This window comes from Tachypleus tridentatus, chromosome 13, assembly GCF_004210375.1.
Source record: "Tachypleus tridentatus isolate NWPU-2018 chromosome 13, ASM421037v1, whole genome shotgun sequence".
In the NCBI taxonomy this organism is placed as follows: domain Eukaryota; kingdom Metazoa; phylum Arthropoda; class Merostomata; order Xiphosura; family Limulidae; genus Tachypleus; species Tachypleus tridentatus.
In genome coordinates this window covers 86,061,937-86,088,543 of record NC_134837.1, presented here as the reverse complement: position 1 = coordinate 86,088,543, position 26,607 = coordinate 86,061,937, and the positions used below count along the sequence as shown (strand labels likewise).

Below are 26,607 nucleotides of genomic sequence, written 5' to 3'. Positions count from 1 at the left end.
TGCTGAAAAGTTAGCAATAAATGATCAATAATAACCGGTTACCTGTATGATTGTTTTCAAAATTTGAGCTAGAAACTGCTAATATAGTTTACTTGGCCTGACCAATATTTATGTATCTGCACGTTCTTTTACCTTACAAAAAAAAGACTATAAACGGTCTACTTTTACTCTAAGGTGAAGCTGTTGTAAAAATGTTAGACCGATAGCTCCCGTGAATATTTGTGTAAGCGTGGAAAAAAAAATAATCGTTGAACTTGAAGAGGTTTTGTTATACAACTTTGTACATGTGGTTTATATTTACATGAATCGAGCCTCTTAGTTGTGAACTGTAAAACTTTACCAATGTACCAAATTAAAAAAAGAATCCATGAAAGTTTAGTATAAGGGGTGCATTTAGACCTTTTACTTTGAAATGTTACTATAGTAAAAACAGAAAAAAAATGTTTGGATCGTAATTCATTGTTATGTAAGTTTCAGAAATATGCCTATTCAGACATACAAATGAGTCTTAAAATTCCGTATAAATATATATGTTCCATAAGTGACTAATATGCCTAAGAATTAGCAAACGAGTACGGTAAAAATTTCTTATTGGCTCGTTAAAAAGTTTTCCATTTATCGCTGTAAGCTGTCGTGACCTTGTGGTTAGCGCTTTAGGCTTTGGAGCAAAGGGCCCAAGGACTCAGAAGTAATGGCTCTGAATACATTACGTACTGCGGGTGTACTATAAAAGTGACAGTTATTTTAATTATTCCGAAAAGCCTGAAAAAGTCTTTCAGCGGTTGAAAATTAAGGCCGAATATACTTGAAAGACAGTCTATTTAGCCCTGCCATCCAGTGGTATAGCAGCATGTCTCCGGACTTATACCACTAAAAACCGGGTTTCGATACTCGTGGTGGGTAGAGCACAGATAACCCATTGTGTAGCTTTATGTTTAATTTCAAATAAACAAACAATATTCCATTCAGCCCATGTGCAAATAAGGTGCTGTTCAGTTTGAAATTTAAAATTATAATGTATTGAAGTTGAAACGTGATAATATGGTAATTTGAATATTTATAGAACAGGGTGGTAGTATTTTGGTTAAATCTAAAGTTATAAATCAGTAAATTTATTTTAGAATCTAGAATGATATTTTACGAGATCAAATAATATATCCTACTACAATTATGATATGTATTTATCAGTTAATTTGGTTTTCAAAGAATCATTACCATCGACATGACACTGTTTTAACAGTACAAAATTTGTATTAAAGATTTTATGAAAACTGTGTTAACATGCCTTAATATTTAGAACTGTTGATATTGTGAAGTTTTTGTTATTGTTTTTTTAAAAGGAAAGAAAGCTTTTCAACAAAGTTTCGTTGCATATCCGCCAGTAAGGAACTTGGAGAAATTGTGTTTTTTTTTTATGACCAAATTTTCCTTCTTCCACTACATGAATAGTTCTATCCGCATCAAATATCACAACAGTATATTTCAAAGTACGGCGCCCTGGTCTGACGAACTACGTGTAGTTTAATATCTTTCTGCTCAGTGTTTTATTATTGTTTCTTCTTCAAATGACGCCTTCACTCATAGATGTATCTCGAGTTCCAATAGGCGAAGGTAATTTTTCGTTGCGAATTCTCTATCAGTGCATCAAAGTGAATGTGACAATTGTCTCGTGTCGCCAACTGTCACGGACATAAATTTTCTGGAACGTCAGATAGATGAGAAATTACGTCCTTTCCTCCCTGGAAAAGAATTACTTTGGGAAAATCAGTGGATTTCACTGTCGAACACTTGTCACATACTGCTGTAAACTTTTCGTTGTTTTTGTATCTTTTATTTTCATGCATAGCTACATGATGGCTATCTGTGCTAACCGTCCCTAATTTAGCAGTATAAAACTAGACGGAAAGCAGCTAGTCATTACCGCCCACCGTCGACTCTTGAATAGTGGGATTGACTGTGCGCTGAAAGGACGAGAATGTTTGGTGCGCCGGGGATTCGAACCCGCAGGTTACAAGTCGAGGGCCTTAGCCACCTGGCCACGCTGGGCCCAATTCCAGATAGCGTATGTATGTATAAAACAGTTATATACCCACACACATACATTCAAGGAGTGAGAAATTTCTCGTGCCAATAATTTAAACGCACACGTAACGAGAAATGTGCTCTTTCGAATAATAAATATTTACCTGACTCAAGCATCTGTTTCTATACAGTCAGTCTCGCTCATTGATATAAAACAGGGCAGTGACTTACTGTTATTATGTGAGATTAAGAAACATGCTGTACTAATAAAGAACTATGATGTAGTTAAACTGCAACTATGTGACTAGTATGTATTTACACGTTAGAACATGTGTAACTCTTGCATTGCGCGAGAACGCTGCGAAATTATTCCATTTCTTTGAAGGAATTCTGGCTGAGAAGTACGAATCTATGAGACATTTTATTGTACGATGTAGAACATAAAAGCTAAGTTTATGGTAACAAGCTGTGGTTTTAACATGATGCCAATTATATTTCATCAACTTCTTGGAAACAGTAGGCGGCCACTTGAAAGTCAAGCGTTGAGTACCATAGTAATAACGTCAGTGGACACGTTTAGTGTGTCGGATTGTGAATCCAAGGATCCTGGTTCGCAGTCCCATAAAAACTAGATCTGCACTTTCAGACTGTGGGTACGTCATAACAGTGACGGTTAAATCTCAAAAGTTGACTGTGGGTGCTACTCACTAGCTGCCTTCCCTTTTATTTGTCGATTCAAAACCAGGAACTGCTAGCACAGATAGTCCTAATATACCTTTGCGCAAATTTTTGAAATAAAATGAGAACATGTTTCGGATTTTTAAAGAGAAATTCCCTCTTTTTTTTATGTTCTTCTGTAAACGTTGTTTGTTTCGGATATTTGCGCAAAGCTACACAATCTGTTCTCTGCCCATCACGGGTATCGAAACTCGGTTTCTAGCGTTGTAAGTCCTCAGACGTATATAGCTGTGTCACTGAGAGGCGTAGTAATATCATTGCGGGACAAAACCTGCTTATCAAAGGTAGATAGATGAGAATGTCGTTGGATATTATTTTTCAGCAACGATTATTTAGCACCATTCAGCCTTTAGGTCAACCCATAGTCATGTGCTTCTTGAGTGCTAAGAAAATAAAAATGTTTATTAACTAACTTGTCTAGGGTGTAAGATGAACGAAGGATCAATACTAATAATAATTTAAAATATTAACCATAAAAAATGAGGCTGTAAATTATACCAGAAGTGATGTCCGCTTAAAAATGTGCAAATATTTGTGACCCCCTTGGTTAGTTCTTAATGCCCACAGTTTGAAAAACGTTGGGCTACTCTAATCGAATAGTGGGATATGAGCGTCACTTTTATAATCGATGCCCCCAGAGTGTGAAGCGTGATTTTGGAGCAACGGGACGCGAACTACAGACTCTTCGCATTCACGATCAAGCACGCTAAGCTTTGGGTCACGCCTGCTCTTATCCTATGTATAGAAAGAGACGATATTTCTCCCGTTAAAAACGTATGTGCATATACATTCTTATTAACACTTTAGCTTTTTATAATATATACCTTCCGCGAAACGTGATGGTAAGCTTGAGAGCTTATAATCTTAAAATCCTGGGTTTGCTCCTTGCGATGGGTACAGACATATAGTCCGTTGTGCAGTACACACACATTCAAGCTAGTAAAAGGTAGTTTTTAATCTTTATGCTAATAATTAATTAAGTTTTGTTTTTGGTTCTTATATATTAATACCGTTTTGTCAAGTCTCTAATCAAAGTATGACAGATCAGTCTTCATAAAGACCACAATCTAGCAAAGACCGGTTCTTTAAAACGTGTTTACGCCCGTAATACACTATTTAACAAAAAAAGCCGTTGAAACATATTTATTACCTACGTTCTATGTAAATAATGGTCGTATTTTAAGTTTTCCAGCAGAATAAAATATTTCAGTCAAGAAGAGATTTGTTAACCATCCAATCACAACATTTGTCTGAATTTACTGATGAGGTTTCCTAAAAGTACGTTTTTGAACACCTAAGAGTTAGAGAAAAACACGTATGATTTACAGATACATCAGACGTACTATGTAGAAATGACAAAAGATGTTTAATAGGTGGCTAAATTCAAAATCAAGAGTGATTAATTAAATTTGAAATTTACCAATTAAACAGATAACGTGAAAACCAATGATGTATATTTAAAAGTGAGGTCACTGTGCAGTTTCTAAATAGCATATCGTGTGAAGTGAAACTAGTTGGTTTTTAAGACAAACGTCTCTAATAAATTCAACTTGACAATAACTGAGATGGTCGCTATTTCAATATATATTGTAAACCCAGTATTATAATATTACATAGATTCCTTTGTCGAGATGTTTTTATTATCAGTTATTGGTGGCTTTTTTTAATATTGTTTTTGTAAGAACACTGTTACAGAAGGGTTAAAATGAAATAGCTTTGTAATTTGTGACTATCTTTTGATATAATTAATGACGATTAAAAAAAACACATGCAATTTACACTGTCATTATTATAAACGTTTCACTTTCATTGATATTTTGTGCTTTCTAGAGGGCGCCAGTCGTTAGAGACGATTTGTTTGATTCTCGCTTACAAGATCAAATACCCTAACAACTTTTTTTTACTTCGAGGAAATCACGAATGTGCTAGTATTAACAGGTTAGTTCATTAACTGGTTAATATAAGTACAGTATAGTTGTATGTTATCGTGTGGTATTTATTTTTCACGAAATGTTTCTTTTAACTAGTTTCTAAAGACGTATTTTTCCTAATATAAATATTTTTAATTGTGGTTTGTAATAACGTCTTTGACCGTTCTGCTCTGCTCCGTTCACTGCTGTAATTTTGAATTCATGAATATAAATGATTTGTTTGTTTGTTTTTTAATTTCGCGCAAAGCTACACGAGGGCTATCTGCGCTAGCCATCCCTAATTTTGCGTGCAACGCCTTAACCCACCTGGCCATGCCAGGCAAATATAGATGAAAACGCATGGCCTAGAATGTTCCTTAGCACTTATTTTAAGAATGATATGGAATTTTGGGAAAAATATCATCACGCAGGGATAAGTTTTAATAATTCCAAATGTGCCAGGGTTAGCCAGAAATGAAAATGCCATTATTAACAGTATATATATATATATTTAATTCACACGAGTTTTTATATCATTTTTACACACTAAACTTTTTGTTTATTTTGTTCCCATCGTTTAAGCCTAGTGAAAAATTGTGAATAAAATATCTTACTTGTATTGTTGAAATACCTTGTTTTGAAATGGTGTTTCAGTTTAAAGAGTTGTGATTGTGTATGCTTGTGGTCAAACGTCGATTTTAAAGGTCAGGAGAATGACTTCGTTTTATTTAGGGCCCGGCACGGCCAAGCGTGTTAAGGCGTTCGACTCGTAATCCGAGGGTTGCGGGTTTGAATTCAGGTCGCACCAAACATGCTCGCTCTTTCAGCCGTGGGGACGTTATAATGTGATGGTCAATCCCACTATTCGTTGGTAAAAGAGTAGCCTAAGAGTTGGCGGTGGATGGTGATGACTAGCTGCCTTCCCTCTAGTCTTACGCTCCTAAAGTAGGGACGGCTAGCGCAGATAGCCCTCGAGTAGCTTTGTGCGAAATTCAAAACAATTGTTTTGTTTACTTCTCTGTATTAATCACTTTCACAGCTAAACTGTTGTAAGACAAAAATTATATTCATTGTATAAAATCTTGTTCGTATGAAATATATTAATGTACTGATAAGCAAATATATAAAAATAATCACCAAGGTGGTTTTCTTTTTTCCACGTGTACGAAGGCATCTGTCTATTTCAGATTCATTCATTTAAAAGCTACACAACAAGATATTAAAAGTATAAACTTTCGTTAAAACATTGTAACCTTTTTTCGCTTTTGTAATAAATTTTAGTGACTTTTTATGTTTATATGTATTTTTATAGGTTTATATAACCACATTTGGCTGAAGTAAATGTAAAAGATAATAATTTAGGTACATTAATTCCATAGGCCTTACCAACTACGTTCATTTTTATGCATGACGTTCTAATCGACAAAATTTTGTTGAAATTCTCAGTACAAGCTGATTTACCAGTGCCATTAAAATAAAAGCATGTGACACCGAATTAGCTTACGCTAAACACAACACTGCAGTAGACAGAGGATGAAGTGCGCAGACTCCTCTCAGGTGGTTCGAGAAAACTTTTCGTTATTACAGAAATGGGGCCTGGCATGGCCTAGCGCGTTAAGGCGTGCGCTTCGTAATCTGAGGGTCGCGGGTTCGCGCCCGAGTCGCGCCAAACATGCTCGCCCTCCCAGCCGTGGGGGCGTTATAATGTGACGGTCAATCCCACTATTCGTTGGTAAAAGAATAGTCCAACAGTTGGCGGTGGGTGGTGATGACTAGCTGTCTTCCCTCTAGTCTTACACTGCTAAATTAGGAATGGCTAGCACAGATAGCCCTCGAGTAGCTTTGTGCGAAATTCCAAAACAAACAATTACAGAAATGAAGCAATAGCGTGATATATAAATCCGATTATTGTCAGCCGAAATAAAAAAGAATAAGGTGATATGTGAACAAAAGCGTTTAGATTTACTGGCTTAAAATAACAACCAAATCAATAAAGATGAACCCAAAATAAATTATGATAAAAATGAAATTTAGAATGTGAAAACAGTCAGAAGATTTAAAATTAAAGGCGAATAAAAGCAAGTAAAAAAAACAACTAAATTTGTTACTTCGAATAAAAAGATGTTTACTTGAATCTAGAAGTTTGAAACATTTATCACATCTATTATTTAGAAGCATTACCTAACTCAAGCACAATAACTCAAATCACTATCAGTAAAATGAGCTCTGAAATCTTTCTCTGACTTTACTAAGTTAACGTTTGAAGTGACTCGAAAATCTGAAAATTTTGAAAAGGTGTTTGTTCTGTGATTCTCAAAGGTTTTTCTTAAGATGATTTTTTAGTAGTGCTTACAATGTTAATGAGTGAAAGTTTATATGTAATACCAGAAATAATCTTTTGTTTTTTTTGTTCAGTAAAATAAAAACGACCGAACAGACCTTAAACACCATAGTGCTGACACACGAAAGAATAATTATTGACAGATATTATTGGTTTTGGCGTAATGTACTTGAATATCTAAAAGTTGCTGAAAACGAACTAATATTATTGCATGATTGTCTATCTGTTGGTTAAAGTTTTTTGACCAACTGCACTTTGTCAACTTTCCTGTAACCAAACACCATGTCATTCTGCCTTCGTAAAAAGATCCCTGCTTCCGAGTCCATTGTAACATGTATTTTAACAGTCTGCCATTTGGGTAGTTTTTCTGATACCGTTATTTGACAGCATGTTATAACGTTTGCGAGCTAATGTTGAGATCGAAACAGCTTTTGATACGAGCTGTCGTAACACAGTTAAAGTTGATATTGAAATTAAGTATTTAAAAATTAAAGTTGGGTTATAAAACACCTAATGCGATAAGAACAGGACTGAGATAGATAAAGTAACTCTATACATATATAATAACCAAAACTCTGTAACGTTACGTATCTCCCGAGCAGCTAATCGTAATATATATATATATCAAAACGCTTATTTTTAAGAGTAAATAACAAGAAAATTACTGAGTTTTTGCAATTAATAAAATTTCATATCGGTATCAACATCGATCCATCAGTTTTTATATGTGCTGAACAGTCAACCTGAGAAACACTTAAGAACAAAAATGTTTCTTTTTGTGGAGAATTTCACGAAAAAAAATGAGACTTCCTTTGTCAACTGATTTGAAGAAACATTTCGAAGATAATAGCATGAACGGGAAAAAAATGCAAAAAAAAGAACGTGGTTGAGTATATATTTGTTGTTGTCCGATTTATATATATATATATTCACGCTGATATTATATGCATGCGTTATTTCATTGTATCATGTGGAGTAAATGTATTTGAATTAAGCTGAATATTTCACCTTTGAAACGTATTATAAAAAGAATGCTAATTTTGGTAGCGATCTTTTCTTATGTTCAGTAAGATGACAAGGAACGGTGGCATTCAGCGAGGAAAATCCACAGTGCTACTGTTCTGAGTGTTCTATTGTGCTGAATGTACCCATTGCATTTAAACTCAAACATTTTTACCAACAATGCATTGTAGTCAGTCTTCTTTGCTTAAAAACAAATGCAATGCCATTTTTCTTATTGAAATAGCGCATGAAATGACAAAAGACGATTGTAAACAACCCACTAGACCATCATATTGCATATACGCTATGGTCCAAAGGATTCGGTTGGCTGCACTTTCTATATTTATTCATTACTAGTTTAGGAAAATACTGTTGATTTGTTTGAACGAACATCTGTTAGTATAGTGATAAATGACATGAAAACAGAAAGCTGATGGTATTTCACATCAAATATTGCTTTAGCTAATTAAATAGCCTAACTTGGATTTGGAGTTGCATTGATGACACATGTATTTAATCACACCAATCCAGTTTTTGCCATAACTTAGAAAAGTAATTTTTCAGGCTTACTAACTCTCTTTTTGAATGTTTTTTATTTCATTCTCTTGCTTTTCGTTCAAATTTACTCTGAATATTCCTATTATTTAAACATTAGAACAACTGATTATAACAAACCTCCCAGTGAAACTCTAAAAACGTAGTAAAGCTTGTGTTTTGAAAGTAGTACTATAGCATGTGAAAATGACCCATAAAACCTCTATAAAAACCATGTAAATCCCATATTTTGAAAATGATCCTATTGTGTGTGTGTGTGGTCATTACCCATAAACATTGTAGTTTTTCGACGAACTGAGCCACCCTTATGTGTATTTTTAGAATTTCATAAAAAAATATATTAGAGCAGAACCTCGGATAAATTTCTTCATTGTAAGAGTAAATAAAACCCATATAACTTATGTGTTTATGGATTATCTGTGCTGGGTTCACCAAGGGTGTTGAAGTCCAGTTTCTAGCCTTAGAAGTCCACTTAGAAGTCCAAGACAATCCATTGCGGCAATAAGAGGGTAGCCATATTTTAATGAATAAAAAAAACCAATATATTAATCATTCGATTCACCGTTTAATTTGTGCTGGTTCCGAGGTATTTTACCCCTGTCAATAACTCTGAATAAATGAAAGCTCAAAAAACAACAACAGCTTAGACTTCTTATAGCGGTGAATTTCATATTATACGTATATTTTGATATTTTACTCATTAGTATTATCAATGCTCATTCATCAATTCCTGGATATAATATAAGTTCTTTGTGGTGGGTATAAAACAAACAAACTATAAAAACTATACATATAGAAGCCTAATAAACTGGTAAGTATTCCGTTGAAAACCATAAGAAACCTACTTTGGTCTCAAAAATACTGTGATTTGATGAATGATTCAGGATGGCAAATTATCTGCCAAATATATTAGGCAGAAAACCTGTTTCCTTTTTTGGCCAATGGTCCTATGGAAACTTATATTTTCATCTTAAAACAGTTTCATTTTGGTGTGGAATATGGAAAGTAGAGTTGGATCGTAAAGTAAAAAAAAAAAGTAACTAGAACGTTTATTATATAGACGACCCCTCTTGTCGGAGTAAACTGATAAAAAGTAGGAATTGTGAAAGCTGGTAAAATATGCTCAGTTACATATTGCGTAACTAAATCAGCTTGCCATGGCAACATAGAAGCTCATCAGGGGAGGACTGAGAAAAGTGGGAAGTGGGAAGTTTAGTAAAATAATCTTTAGTGACGTTTTGCGTACTTGTAGCAGTTCACCATGACAACGTGGTAACGTATATGTTGGTTTTGATGTTCCAAATGAGACTGACTCTAAATATATAAATATAGCAGAAGAGGCGTAGTGCGAAAACAATGACTATAAAGGATGGATGGTAATAGAACTAAAAAAATTATTCAAAATCTAATATTTCGATGTAATACGGAAAGTAAAAATGAACAACAAATAGCATGAGACAAAGAAAAAGAGCGGATAAATATTAGAAATTCATAGTTAAATAAAAACATAAAGCTGCTTAATATTTTTTATTATTTTTTTCATTTCTATATATTACTTTTTAATTCTTTTAAAATAATTTTTTCAACGTCTCAATCAATTCCAGAAGGCGCCAACATTGACATTCTCAATTCTTGTCAGGCAGAGGCACCGAGTACAAAGTTTACATGGACCATAATTTGATTAGGGTCTACTCTGATTCTTAATTAATATATTTTGTCAAATTACTGTCTTTGCAATAAAAAAAATCAGTTACACTTACAACATTTCCAATCAAACCCGCCTAAAATTATCTGTTGTCATGGTGAGCTGTTAGACATAAACTATCGTTAATAAATATTACTATTTTTCACTCTTTGGATTTTTAAAATTCATTCCCAGTTATTTCTGTACTTCCAGAAGCACCAAGGTTATCAGGCCTATTTCTTATTTTGCAATTGATGGAGCAAGCTATTCTATTTACTCATTTTGTTCGAATTTTGAAGAAGTATATAGTAATTGCAGTGGTTATTAACGAAGTACCCCAATTTGAATTTGAATATTTTTTTCGCGTATTAAATCTGTTGAAGATCTCACTAACACTCAGATATTAACTTCATGGCTTGTAGTGCTAAAATTTGGGATTTCTTCACAGCTTACAAACTACAAATAGCCAATTGCGTATTTTCACATATGTTTTATATATCAATGTACTGTAGAGCAAATGAATAAACAGTATTGTTTAAAATCAAAAGTAAAGAGAATTATGTATTTTGAATGTATAAAACTAGGTTTAAAAATGTTATCGTTTACAGAGTGATTGTATGGATCAAACTTAAAGCAAAGTTTATTTAATTTATTATCATGACTGTAAACAAATTAGCTCAAATATCGGTAGTAATGTATTTTTAATGAGAAATCGAGCTTTACTACAACTATTTATAACAAAAAGTATGCAACTATAGAAAACGAGGCTTGAGTCTTGGATCTATGTTTAATAGAACATTTTCTTTTCTTTCTGTACCTGCTTTCATCTTAAGGCCCAAATAGGCTCATTTATGAAAATGGTACTACAAGCTGACGTATGTTTATTGTATGTTTTTTATTCTGTTTTAGAATATATGGCTTTTATGACGAGTGCAAGAGGAGGTTTAGCATTAAACTGTGGAAGACTTTCACAGACTGTTTCAATTGTTTACCTGTTGGTGCGTACTGAGATATTTCCTGGTGGTGAAGAACATTTAATTACAGTGTTAAAAATAGGGTTGCCTTATAGTAAACAGTACCATATTACATCAATGGAGTTTGACCTCTCTCTCTCTCTTTCAGCATTTTACAGTATGTAAAAATGTAGTTAAATTATACATCAGGGATTATTGTACATGATATTTTAAAAGTGATTCTCAGTTTAATTAATTAATTAGTTAAGGTCCTAATTTTAACTGAGAAAACCAGTAATTCAGTCTGTATTATATAAAGAGGAGGACCCACATCACTTCTTTTTGTTACTAAGTTTCAAAAGAGACAAAACTTGAAACAACTGATTAAAAAGAGCACTCGAATGTCAGCCACCGCAATTTATTTATTTTTTCATTTCACTTAGTATCAGTATGAATATGTTCCTAAGCCTATAAGTATACTTTTGTATTGCGGAGTATCTTTAATATATATTTTTAATAACACGCGGAAGCAACATTTGATTAAATTTTTGTTTCACATTCAAATGGTAATACGGTTAATTACCGCCTATAGATATCCGTGCTTTTAAAGTAATGGTGATGCTTCATTCTTATGAGTTTTAGGCTTTAGATACATATCTTGTTTGTTGTTGGTTTTTTTTAACCGAATAAAACTATTTTCAGCTGCTTTGGCTGAAGGAACGATATTCTGCATGCATGGTGGTCTTTCTCCTGATCTGGTGGATCTGGATCAGGTAAGTTGAAGAACAATGTTGTACCATAGTGTGATGGGCTGGTTACAATTATCCTACATTGGCTTTCTCTTCTTATGTCCGTCAATTGTATTTAGGTTATACCTATTTCTACCGGGAATTGACTCATACCAGTATAAAATAAAAACTGCTATTTGTTAGTGGTAATCAATAACATAAGTTTAGAAGTAGTTTTTATTTCTTGCTGGCAGTATATTACTTTTTCCCTTCTCTCAGTTTATTTCTTCCTTCTCACGTCCTACTTGCTACTCTTCTTCCCATCGTTTTGTTGAGCCTGGGTGGTTAGAGCACTTGACTTGTAATCCAAACATACTTGTCCTTTCAGCCGTGTGGAGCGTTATAATGTGACGGTCAATCCCACTATTGTTTGGTAAAAGAGTAGCCCAAGAGTTGGCGGTAGGTGGTGATGACTAACAGCCTTCCCTCTAGTCTTACACTGCTAAATTAGGGACGGCTAGCATAGATAGCCCTCGAGTAGCTTTGCGCGAAATTCAAAACAAACCAAATCGTCTTTTGTTTTGCATTTTTAACCCTCACAGCTAGATGTTAGCCGTACCAAATAAGAAGTTCAAGCCAGATTTGGTAGCGTATCATTGTGATGTCAATAAGGAAATTCAAACAAACAAACAAACATATTTTCGTTGAACTTCTGTCTTTTATATTCCTTTCTCGAACTCACACCAAACCGATCCCATTTTTCTAACCTTACGCCTCTTTTCCGTATGTAAAATTATACCGTTTCTAAACCATAAGGGATTTCATCGTCTCTATGTCACCTAAACTTAGAAAGTCAACCATTCTCGACAATGATGTTCACCCCTAAGTGGCAGAGCGGCATGTCTGCGGACTTACACTCCTAGAAACCTGAATTTCGATACCCGTTGTGGGCAGAAAGCAGATAGCCCATTGTGTAGTTTTGTGCTTAATTATAAATAAACGAGTTCGGAGTCATGGCTGAATTATAAATGTGACAGTTAAATCCAACTATTCCATTAAAGTAGCCCAAAAAAGACGATCGTTGTTCTCGCTAGCCTTATCAGTTAAATATTAGAGAGTGTTATGCATATAATTTTGTATAAGTTTACACAAATATCTCTAAAGGTACTATAACGCGAAATTCTAAAACCTAAGATAACACATAGTAATGAAATGGGATATTAGCGTTTTAATATGATTTGGCAAAATAAAAAAAGAAATAAGTGAATTTAATGACATATTAACGAATTGAAATGTTTTGATAAACGCGGATTTTTGTTGGTTTCCAATCCATACTATTCTAAGATTCTTGATTGTAGGTTGTTACATAAATCAGTATAATGATTTTGGAAGCTGTTCACCAGAACAAGATAAATCTGAACTTCTTTTTATGATAGTTTGCAAAAAAATTAAACAAATACACACACACACAAGCCATGTACAAAAATTGAGTATGTTATATGAAAACGATTTTGAAACCTCAAAATGCCGTTATAAGCTATGTCGCCAGGTTCAGTTATGCTTTTTCTGACAATTCTACATGTTGACACTAGTTAACCTTGCCGTGTAGCTTTAATTCCAAAAGGCTCTGTCGTAAGATCGTCATGTCTAAAGCACAAACTCATTCCTAGTTACTTTCATAATCCATTTAGTATACAAAGGTGACAGTTTCTCAGTGCCTGTTTTAATAATCTGACCAGACAGAAATCTTGACCAGTTTGTCTTCGTGTTGAACAGTGTGAATATTTATTTCATTCTTCAGCTGATTGTGTATTCGGTGAATAGACGGATATGTCATGGAAGTAACTTGTGTACACGTGACTTGTGTTGTTTTTCCAGACAGAGATCCGTCTACATTATATTGTCTATTGATGCGTGGGCACACGGAACAATTTTATCACTAAACTTTATGTTCGCGGATTCTCACCTGTTATAAGACATTGCACATTGTGTACCACAGCTAGGATACGACTTGTTGCAGGTCTCTTTATGAGTGGTGCTTGTTCTCCATGTTAATTCCTTCTTATCAATGCTATTAAATACAATGATATTATTGTTTCGTAAACTCTAAGTCTAATATCTTAACACATGTTTATTGTCTCTGTGCATGAATATTTTGAGTCGGAAAGGGCTAGTACATGTTTTATCCAAAAGTGTTCACTTTTTTGTGACATCACACCACCTATAAAAATAAAAAAAGCCTAACTAAATGTAGTTCTGATATGTTCTGTTCGATCGGGACTTTTTAGCGGATATTTTTAGCGGGCAAAAAATCATTTTGCCCCTGTGTATTTATATATCTTGTGAGTATAAATGCATTTACCCCATTTAATTGGCTCGGTGTGACCAGGTGGTTGATGCACTCGACTCGTAATCTGAGGTTTCGGGTTCGAATCCCCGTCACACTAAACATGGTCGCCCTTTAGCCGTGGGGACGGCTAATGTGACTGTAAATCACACTATTCGCTGGTAAAAGAGTAGCCCAAGAGTTGGCGGTTGACCTGCACGTTTAGCCTACGAAGCACAAATTGAAAATTGCAGTTCAATCCCTTATTCAACGATGCTTATACTGATTATCCTTGAATATTGTTTCGCTCTGATACAACACTGGAAAATACTGGGTCAGTCATCGCATTAATTTGGACAAAAAGCCTAAAATATTAGTGTATGCACACGCACGTGCATATAATATCACTGATGTATGCGTATATTATTTTCAGTCCCCCGCTGGTACACCGGTAAGTCTACGGATTTACAATGCTGAAATCAGGGGTTCGATTTCCCTCGGTGAACTCAGTAGATAGCCTGATGTTTAGTTTTCGTTCGGAGTAAAAAGACATAAATCACTCCCTCTGGCAACCATTACCAATAAATGTATATCAGACTTACTGAGAGGAGTAGTTTTGATTGAGCATCGCTAAAAGGGAAATCAAATAATTTATTGAACATACTATTCTCGAGAGATATCTGTCTCTTCAATTTCTGCAGAAATTTGTTTGTATTAAAGCAGTGGTTTCCAACTTGTCGTACGCGTACCCGCGATGACATTTCCAAGAGTATGTAGGAACTTATGAAAAACATTGCTATTTGCTTGTTTGTTTTTGAATTTCGCGCAAAGCTACACGAGTGCTAGCCGTCCCTAATTTAGCAGTGTAAGACCAAAGGGAAAGCAGCTAGTCATCACCATCCACCACCAACTTTTGAACTACTCTTTTACCAACGAATAATGGGATTGATCGTAACATTATAATACCCCCACACACACACACACACACGGCTGAAAGTGCAAGCATGTTTGGTGTGACGGATCACCTGAGAAACATTAAATGGAAAACAAACTTTACGCCTCTACATTGAAGGACTGTCAGTGTTTGGGGTTGTCGATTTAGCCTTTAATTATTTAATTTTATTTAGGTTTTTATTATCACAATCCCTTCTTACGTTTTTTTTTTTTTGTAATAAATTGTAGACTTCGCTGGTTCATGGGTCTGTTTAGGAGTTCGCAATAAAATAACAAACAACAATTGCGCCGTCATTTTGGAACGTGGGTGCATTATAAAGGTGACATTCAAATCTCGCTGTTCGTTTAGGTAAAAGTGGTCCAAGAGCTAACGATAAACGCTGTTGACTAGCTTAGCACAAAATATCTTTGAGTAATTTTACGAGGATATCCGAAAAAGTCCCATCATTTTATGTAATTAAAGATTTGGGTTGAGTAACTTACACTAGAGGTTCTAGGCCTCGAATCTCCGATTGGTGCCTTGAAAAATAAAAAAAATAAAAGTCTTGATGGATATCATACTGAAACGCCGAACATTCCTGCGACTAAGAGCTCGAGTCACGAATCTTTTAATCATTTAGCAACTCCTCTGACTATCACTTAATATAATAAGTGTTATTCTATAATACGAAACGTTTCATAACAAACTTAGATTCGTGAAAGAATAAAGGCCTTGAGTGCTTGAGAATTTAACTGTAGAAAACAAATAGAACTAATGACCACAAAAGCTCCATGACGTAACATTACGAATTAGATTTAGAACAGTTTCATGTGTTTTGGCATATTTTTGAGGAAAGGGATAGTTTTAAAATATGAGTTTGAAAAATAAAAGTTCTCAAAGGTTTCTGAAAGTATATTTACTTCATTTTATAAATTAGTATTCATAATTTACAAAATTTAAACAAAAATTGTGTTTTAGTTTTTGTTAAAGTTACATTTCAGATTGATTATCTTTACTTTTCTAGCTTCGAGTACTCCACCGTCCAGTTGATGTACCGGACCACGGACTTATCTGTGACTTGCTATGGTCAGATCCAGATGAAGTGAGCTTCTAGTTCTAATAAGTATTTTGTTATAAGAAAATTTTGTTTATTTCACCGCAGATTACGAATGCACTGAATGTATTTAGAAAACACTAATCACTGTAAATGTTTTGTAGAACAAACTAAAGATATTCTGCAGATTGACTGACTGAGAATGTGTTCTATTGAGTGACACACTCTTTAGGCGTTTTAAGTACACTCGTATATAATGAGTACAGTATCGTAACTATTTTCTTTTTCAGGACATAACGGGCTGGGGAGAAAACGATCGAGGAGTCTCGTATACTTTTGGTGGAGACATCGTTCGATCATTTCTCAAAACCCACGACCTAAGCCTGATAGTCCGTGCTCACCGGGTGAGGTATCCTACATTCATGGAGGTAAACAGTAATTCACCGTATTCAGTTGATCTATGGCGTCTTCACCTAAACACTGAATGAGTGTCATTAAGTATTTCGAAATACCATATACCGTATCTATTAAACAATTAAGTGTACTTCAAGATATTTTCCGATCTAAGTTTTGTTTGTATGTTGTTAAGCACAGAACTAGGTAATGGGCTGTTTGTGATGTACCCACTATGGGTATCGACACTCGCGCCACTGAAACGGTGGAGGTGGGGCTGCTAAATTGAGATTATATACTACGTGACATAGGCCTAGCGCGTTAAGGCGTGCGCTTCGTAATCTGAGGGTCGCGGGTTCGCGCCCGACTCGCGCCAAACATGCTCGCCATCCCAGCCGTGGGGGCCTTATAATGTGACGGTCAATCCCACTATTCGTTGGTAAAAGAGTAGCCCAAGAGTTGGCGGTGGGTGGTGATGACTAGCTGCCTTCCCTCTAGTCTTACACTGCTAAATTAGGGACGGCTAGCACAGATAGCCCTCGAGTAGCTTTGTGCGAAATTCCAAAACAAACAAACAAAAACAAACTACGTGACACATTTAACGTTGTATGATATAATTTTGTTCGCCTTTATTTAACTTACAGATTGAACTTTAAGAAATAACCTGTCCTTTTAATTTGAGAAAAATACTGTTGTTGAAAAATAATTCAGGTGTTAAACTACTTGAAGTATAAATAGCATACGCAACCATAATTTAAAATAAATTCATTTATTCGAATACGTTGAAAAATTATTCGCTGTATAATTTCTTTAGCATATCGAATAACCATATTAAAATACAGTGATTTTAATATTAGCATAGCAGAATCTCGTGTAAAAATACACGGGTAATAAACAAAATGGGTCGAGTGTTCCCATTATTGTCAGCTTATTGTCGAGTCCCTCTATTGAAAACAAACAATAAAAAGTTGTTATTCACATTTTGTGTTATCGTTCGTGGAACTGTTAACTAGTTCCTTCCCTTTTTGTTGTGATTATTATAAATCACTTATTACAAGTATATGTAAAAGAAAAAGCACCACTTCTATATCTTCAAAGCAAAAATACATCTTATCGATCTAAACCAATTAGTACATAAATTTACTTTTAAAATTAAATTTAGTTTTGTTGTAAAATAAAAGATTTAACATTTTTTCTTATTATAGAGAAACGGATGACTGTCTTTTATAAATAATAAATTTATTAAATTACGCTTTGTATAAATAATTAAACGTAAAATTTATGAGACTTTTCTTCAAACAGTTTTAGGGAAAATAGAACGCCTACATAAAGTCTCGGGGTTACAAAGGAAGGCCTAACTTACACTGGTTGTTTAACCTTTATACATGTACAAGCTAGCACGTATACATTTCTCACCATCTTTCGTAAGTTGTTTAATGAAATACAGTGGTACCTCGGTTCTCGAACGACTCCGTTCTCGAACAATTCGGTTTTCGAACATATTGTTTGAGAAAAAAATATCTCGGTTGTCGAACATAAACTCGGTTCCCGAAGCAAGCTGTTGTGGCCCGAACCCCGAAATAACCCGACTGATGACCCGAACGACCCTTCGACCATTTACGGCCCACACCAAGCTTGCCCAAAACATTTTACCCGCACCTGTCGCTCAGTTCACACCACCGCTAAAATCTGCTGTGAACGTTCTCGTTTATCTTTTTGTTTTTCTAAATATTCTGATTAAATAAGCCACCATGGGGTCAAAGAAGGATAATGAAAGCAGCAAACCAAAAAGAAAAGTTGTTAGAGCCACAATAGAGGTGAAAAAAGATCTCATAGCGAAGTATGAGAGTGGTGTTTGCATGTCTCACTTTGCTACACAGTTTGGTATGGCGAAGTATACAGTCTGCACCATACTGAAAAATAAAGAGGTCATCAAAGGAGCTGATGTTGCAAAAGGAGTGACAGTGCTTACGAAACAAATATCACAAACAATGGAAGAGGTAGAAAAACTGTTGTTGATTTGGGTAAACGAAAAACAGTTAGCTGGTGATAGCATTTCTGAGACCATCATTTGCATGCTGACCTCCTGAAAAACACCCCTGGGACGAGTGCTGATACAAGTAATGCCTTTAAGACTAGTAGGGGGTGGTTTGAAAAATTTAGGAAGAGAAGTGGCATACATAGTGTGGTGAGACATGGGGATGGTGCCAGGCAGAAATAAACCTCATTAGACAAGTTTTTAGTGAGAAATAGGTCCAGTGAGTCTCAAGCAGGTTGTAGCAGTGTAAAGAGACAGAAGAGAGAAAGAACCCCAGAAGGACAGTTACCTGACGTTTTTATTGAAGGTGACTCTCCTTCCAAACAATAATAACCCTCCTACTCTCCACGTTCTTCACCACCTTTCACTTACGCCATCAGCTCTCCTCAGCACAGGTAAAGTGCAGTTAAATTTTCATTTATTGTTTTTTTATTGTGTTTATAGTTTTTGTGGTTGACTTTATGCATGTAACTATTATTATACAGGTATAAATAACCAATAATTTTACTTAAAATGCTTCATAATGCGTAATTTTTGGAGGTCTGTAACAGATTAATTTAATTTACAGTATTTCTTATGGGAAAAATTGATTCGGTTTTCGAACAGCTTTTTGGAATGGATTAAGTTCGAGAACCGAGGTACCACTGTATAATTTACAAATGATTTTTTTAAGGACAGACTAATTATATTGTTATATTTGAGTGCAACAATAGCACTATTGTTGTTAACCTTTGATTGGTTAGTAAGAATTGAAGAACCAGCTCACATCTATAAAATGTAAAAAATATATATAAAAGTATATAAAAAATGATCATATGTATAATTAATAAATCGTAATTTTGTAAGATAAAGATGGGAAAATCTTCGAATGCACATATAAATATATCAAGTAACTAATTCTTGCTTACTAAACTCTAGTAATTTTATATTCTATTTGTTTCTTCGATTGTATGTGAGCGGTATTTTCAGGATCTTAGGGTTATATTGTTTCCTGTAAGTACTGAGAATTATATGTACCAGTAAGGTAAATTAAATTAATCAAAGCATAGAAACCATGATCAAGGTTTAGGGAAATTTCTGTTCGTGATAAAAGTTGAAAAGGGAGGGGTGAATTTTTGCATCATCCTTTTATTAAGCTACTAAAACATAAATGTTTCGGAAAACTTGATACTAAAAATGTGAATCTTGTCAAAAAAATTTGAAAGCATTTATATATTCATTCATTTGGTATTAGTTATGAGTGTTTGATTGTTTACATACAATATTTTTGCAAGCCTTTCTTTTGTTTTGGTCCCAGGTTGTAGAAGATGGCTACCGGTTCTTTCAAAAGAGACAGGTCTGTATAAAATTAATAGAGTTACTACGTCCATTACTGAAACTAAACAAGAAGCCAACATTTTACGCTAAGTTTTGATTTTTATTACGTTAGGTGGTGTTGCCAGTGATTATGTATCTATATATTTTCTCGTGTTACATGAATATTTTCAATGCTTTATATTCTAAGGACTTGCACATGGTATTTTACCATTTTAATTGATACTATACGCTCTCCGTTGATTTGTTTATCTTGGCTATTTGTAAGACGTTTCTAAAACGATTGATGTTTATTTCTTGATGTGTTTATACGTATATTATGTAATCTGTATGTGTATGTATATGGCCAATGTTTTGTCTAATGAAACCTTCGTTGGCGTAAAGTCGTCTGCATCTGAAACACTATATATTGAAATTACCTAAGCCTAATTTCTATCAGTTAGCGTAAAACTTGTAAATAAAATATAGGCGTCTCTGTAGGAGTTAAATATTTATCCAATGATCCATATATCTCTTAAATTATTAGTATAGATCTGGAACACCTGATTCTAGCATTCGGGACAGCACATTAGTAATAAGTGACGAAATGTATCCATTTTCATTTTAAGATTATTGTCTTTCATTTCATTCTCCTGTTGTGCCATATAATTTACAAAAAATGTTTCTACTTCACAAGTTTAAGATACATATATGACACCCGTTTCTGACTAACGCGATAAATTTTTAACTCTGAAAGAGAAAGTTATTGGATTCAACAACAGGATGTTTTAAGTCATAAACATAATTCGATAACTTAAAACTTTCTTGACAGTATTTTTCTTTTAAAGTTCAGTAAAGGTTATTGGTTGGATGTTGTAGTGCGATAGGAACACATTTGGTTATGAATGTTTAATTTTACTTTGGGTTGATTCTATGGCCACTTTTGATTATAAACTGTGATGGCAGTCCATGATTGTGCCATATTAGACTTAAAAGTACCCTTACTTATCTCTGTATGTGTTGTTTTTTTCAGTTTAAGTGAAGGAGGCTTGTATATATATATATATCTTTGTGTAGGAATACAGGAGATCTGTAATAAACGGATCGGATCATTCTTGAGTTTACTGCCGTAGTTGCTTTCTCACCTTTGTACGTTATGCCTCTCATGGTGAAAAATCCTGTGGTGATCTTATACGTGTTCATGTTTTTACCGTGTGGCTGGCCATGTTATGTTTTAATTAACAATGATAATATGTTGCTACTTGAAAAGCAATACAACACCGAATTTAAAAGTCATATTTAGTGTATGTTAAAATTTCGATGAAAAAATATTGCGAATTGCCACTTATAAAGTACATATCGAGTGGTCATCACACGTATATACTCCTTCCCTCTCTAAATAACCAGGGTATAACTTTATTTTCAACACTTACCTCAGCAGTAACGAAGCAACGGCCCACCAGTAGCACTGTGATATATCTGCGGACTTACAGCGCTAGAAACTGGGTTTCGATACCTGTGGTGAACAGAGCACAAATCGTCCATTGTGTAGCTTTGTGCTTAATTACAAACAAACAAACAAACAAACGAGGATACCATTCACGTAATGTATTATTGTGGTACCTGACTACATATTGGTATTGCATTTACCTCGAGATAAGTAGTATTTTCAATAACTACTTGCTTTTCAACAAACCTTGTGCAGAAATAAATTACAATTTTCCAAGCAGTAATACAAGATAAACCTCTTTGGTGAACAATAGGAAATGGTGAACAACTACGTACCTTTTTTTTTAAAAAAAAGAAAAAAAACATTAAACATCAGTAACTAGCTTATAATCATTGGTGTCTATAAAGTAGCGAATTGCGTGTTTCGAGCTCTTTAACATGAAACATTTTTTTCTCCCTCTAACTAGCATGATGTTAATTATTTCTTAACTCGACTTTTACGACAAGAATGTAGAAGTATAAACGATTTTAGAGACTTTTGATTTTATCTCATACTTAGCTCACGATTTAAAACATCGTTTAGGAGAATACAAGAAAAGAAATCACGAATTATACCTTTTTCCTCTTATTATCACAACTATAATTTCAATTGTGACTGTTGAATACTATGAAGGAAAATAACATCTGACTGCCTTACATGAATAAAGTATTTCAGTAAAACGTTTGGACCTCAACCCACACTGTTAGTTAGTTAATTAGTAATACCATATCTGGCGAACAAGTAAAATCAGAACCAATGTAATGTATGTAGATTTACTTTTATCGCATTGTGATATTTCCCCAAGAAACAAAAATGGCGACCTTACTATTTATTTGCTTGTTGTCTTTTGATATGTGTGTTTGTTAAAAAGTAGTGTTTTCATTGGTCATTATTTTCCTGAAAGGAGGCCGAAGAGCCGCATGAAAGTGGCACCTATTTTAATAACTAGCACTAGTATACAGTAGAGTGTTGTTTGTTAGTCAGTCAGTAGACACTGAAATGACGTAAACTGAAGAACGCTTAACGTTGTCATTTGTACTGTTGTGACATCAGTAAAACGTGCGCATACCGTGAAGCACGAGAATAATTATTCATTCTTTAGGCCACGACACAGTATAGCATATGAGCTTCAAAAGTAAGAAATAAGAGTATTTTGTTTCTCTTAAGTTTGCTTATACTTACTCTTGAAACAAAATATTTTCGGGGACCATGCGCAAATTCCTTTAGTTGGTTTTTTTGTAGAGTTTTTAAGGCATATGCTTTCGCAAAGGCAACAAAGCATATTATGTACAAACGTATTTGAAATTTTGCCTGTGGTGGCATGATTCATGAAGTTCTAATTTTCCTTCTGATTAATTTTGAAAAATATCTAATGCAATGACACAAGACATTTTAATCCTAAATAGACTAATTGTTTTATGGGCTCGAATGTAAAGTGTTATGATAATTATCAACTTTCCATCATTTTAGTTGGTGACTATATTTAGTGCTCCTAACTACTGTGGCGAGTTTGATAATGCCGGGGCTGTGATGACTGTGTCAGAAGACCTCACCTGCTGGTTCACGATTCTACCGGTAGGTGTTTTATAGTATGAAAATCCATAAGAATAAATCTATTTTTTAAAAAATGCGAATAAAGAGAGACCTGTTAATAATTAAGGTATTGGATGCATCAGGTATTACTGTTACAGACGTAATACAACGGGAACTGTTTTCTTAGTAAATCTTGTAAGACCAAATTAGTGCTATATCTAATCCTAAGATTTACATACTTTACCGCCTTTTTACATTTAAAACACTACGCGATCTCCACTTAATGTTAAGACGGATTCAATGAAACACAGACATTAATAAAAAGTGAAATATAAACGGTAGCTGTTACTCGAGTTAAAATAACAGTTTATTTATGCAAATATGAAATTTCACCATAATGTTTTCGTCAAATCTGAATAAATACAAAATGGATCAAAATAAAGTTAAATTCTCTGTGATTTTAATTCAGATAATGTTACAGAGTGAAATAACGCATCGTTCTCCTTTAGTTCTTGTAGTTAACGTCTAAGTTGGAAAATATCTGTTAACGAACAGTACATTTATTACGTTATAGCCCGATGTTAACGATTTTTGTTTGTTTGTTTTGGAATTTCGCACAAAACTGCTTGAGGGCTATCTGTGCTAGCCGTCCCTAATTTAGCAGCGTAAGACTGGAGGGAAGGCAGTTAGTCATCACCACCCACCGCCAACTCTTGGGCTACTCTTTTACCAACGAATAGTGGGATTGACCGTCACATTATAACGCTCCCACGGCTGAAAGGGCAAGCATGTTTGGCGTGACGCGGATGCGAACCCGCGACCCTCAGATTACGAGTCGCACGCCTTAACGCGCTTGGCCATGCCGGGCCAACGATTTTTGCCACTTCATTTTTTTCACAGGCTCAATACAGTTTCCAGCAAACAATATGTGTCAGAGTATATCAACCATATTCTCTGTTTTAGTCCTCATGACGAACCTTTCACAGAATAATGCGACATACCAGTAAAACATCATGTTATTATTATCTTACTGAGATGTTAGAGTTAAATATGAAACCCAGTTTATATGTGTATGTTTTTTTAAAGTTAATCACAAAATTATACAATTGGCTATCTGTGCTCGAACCACCCCGGGTATCGAAACCTGGTTTCTAGTGGTGTGAGTCCACAGACATGCCGCTGTGCCACTAGGGGCGAGCAGTTTATAATTTAGTTCACCACTTGTCACCGAGTTATACTGGACTGGGAGAATTTCGCTCCTCATTAGTATCTTAAACAAGCTGTCTTCAGAAGAATAAGTTAATAGAATAAATTTCTTCCATTCCTATAAAAATGGAGGTTTACTGTAGCGACTATTAGATATACAAGTCTGTTTAGTGTAAGTTACTATTTAGTTTATATAGAGATTTAATGTTTAATGATTATTTAGTTTTGATAAGAAGTGTTAAAAGTTAATTATTTAAAAAGCAATAGTTGCGGCAAGCTTCGTTATGGGTCATACGTTGTCTGTGTAGTTTATTTGTTGTAAACTTTATAGTATTATTGACGTCATCTTCCGCGAAGCGTCTAATCTTTTATTGTTATGTTTAATGCTATCGTTACTGAAGAGCTAGATTTCTTAAATTTTCTGTTGTGAGTTATAAACACGTACAGGTACTGAAAGTGATATCAGACAGTGCGATTGTTAGTTTAGTCATAACGGGAAATATTTTTGAGTTAATAAAATGAGTTTCACAGTAATATTGTAATTATAGATATAACAAAGAATGGTATGTCTTGCCAAAAGGTGTTATTAAAGTAACTGAATCTGCCTGTGTAACAAAAATGAGACAATTATTTATATGTATGGATACAACTGTGGTAACCCATGGGGAAACGAGTTGTTTGTTTGTTTTTGGAATTTCGCACAAAGCTACTCGAGGGCTATCTGTGCTAGCCGTCCCTAATTTAGCAGTGTAAGACTAGAGGGAAGGCAGCTAGTCATCACCACCCACCGCCAACTCTTGGGCTACTCTTTTACCAACGAATAGTAGGTTTGACTGTCACATTATAACGCTCCCACGGCTTGGAGGGCAAGCATGTTTGGCGCGACCGGGATGCGAACCCGCGACCCTCAGATTACGAGTCGCACGCCTTAACACGCTTGGCCATGCCGGGCCGGGGTACACGAGAGTGAATCTCTCTTAAATTGTGCAATAAGAAACAGAGTAAAGAAACATAACTAATTTTTTAAGTTGAGTTCAAAAGTAATTTAACTACCCTGTATGTACTTTTGACAAGAAAATACTGTTGTAAGCGAAACGTGTCGAGTCACTGCTTATCGTTCAAAATTTTCAAAAAGTAAATCAGAAATTAATTAACAAAAGAAGGAAATAAATTACAGTACATCAATGGTGTCATTAAACAATGGCAAATAACGTGCTACAGTATCAGTTTTTAATAATAATGCTTCATATGCTTTCTGTATAAATACAAATATTATGTTATTTGGTAAGTGGCATTTGTAAATATGGAAAAAAAAAAAAATTTTTTGATATTAACCATGCGCTAAACTCAAGTGAAAATAAATCACTCATTTGTGTTATTAAATATCATAAATGGTCCTGAAGGGGTTTAGAAATTTCATGAAAGACGTTTTTGCCGTTTTAGTTTATGCACACTGAAGACCTAACAACATTATTTATGTTTTTATTTTTATAAAACGGTAACACTTCACGTAAATCAATACATAGTTGTGTTCAGTGAGGGACTGTCACGTAAATCAACACATATTTATATGCAAAAACGGCTCGTTTTGGGTTGAGAAAATATTTTACATAGAAGAGCGAACAACGTTTCGACCTTCTTCGGTCATCGTCAGGTTCACAAAGAAAGAGGTAACTGACCGGAAGCTGACCACATGTTTGAAAGGGGTTGTGTAACTGAGTGTCGGAATGTAGAGGGCGGTGTTAGATGTTTGAATATATAATTTTATTTATTTTATTATATTAATATAGGTATAAATGTGTTCCTTTATATTGGTTTATTTTGGGTTTACGTTGTTGTATAAGTAAGGCTTCTTTAATTTTGCGTTTGTTTATGTTTGTTTCTTTATTTAGTATTTGAGTGTTTTCTATGGTTATGTTGTGTTTATTTGACTTGCAGTGTTCGAAAACGTGTGAAGGTGACTTTTTATGTTCTTTGAATCTGGTTTCCATTTTTCTACTTGTTTCTCCAATATAAAAGTCGTGGCAGTTATCATATTGTATTTTGTAAATAATGTTGGTGTGGTGTTTGTCAGTGTAGTTTTTACATAGTATAGACCTCAGTTTTGTGCCTGGTTTTTGAATAAATTTGGTATTAACTGGAATGTCATATTTTGTTACTAGTTTTTGCCAAATGTTGGTTATTTGTTTGCTGATGTCAGGAATATATGATATACAGCAGTATATGGTTTCGTGATTTTTTGATTCGTGAGATATATTTACTTTAGTTGGTTGATTTTGCTTTCTGTCTAGGTGTGTGCGTATAATGTTTTCTACGGTTTGTGGAGGAAACTTATTGATGTTGATGAAGTATTGTTTTATTTTGTCTAATTCATCGTTAATTTTATCTGGTGAGCATGGTTTTATGGC

At 34.5% G+C, this 26,607-nt stretch overlaps 1 protein-coding gene across 5 annotated transcripts in view; it reads left to right on the top strand.

The window, feature by feature from the left end:
* The window catches only part of LOC143239432 (uncharacterized), a 41,437-nt gene that overhangs the window by 7,334 nt on the left and 7,496 nt on the right, over positions 1-26,607 (top strand). For 3 of the 5 annotated variants that reach the window (XM_076480473.1, XM_076480472.1, XM_076480475.1), the window contains exons 3-9: positions 4,591-4,698; positions 11,162-11,250; positions 11,908-11,978; positions 16,218-16,295; positions 16,538-16,675; positions 19,976-20,014; positions 22,931-23,035. In XM_076480473.1, coding sequence (XP_076336588.1) covers positions 4,591-4,698; positions 11,162-11,250; positions 11,908-11,978; positions 16,218-16,295; positions 16,538-16,675; positions 19,976-20,014; positions 22,931-23,035 — 628 coding nt within the window. The remainder of the gene's footprint in view (positions 1-4,590; positions 4,699-11,161; positions 11,251-11,907; positions 11,979-16,217; positions 16,296-16,537; positions 16,676-19,975; positions 20,015-22,930; positions 23,036-26,607) is intronic. The other 2 variants (XM_076480474.1, XM_076480476.1) reach the window with 2 other exon arrangements.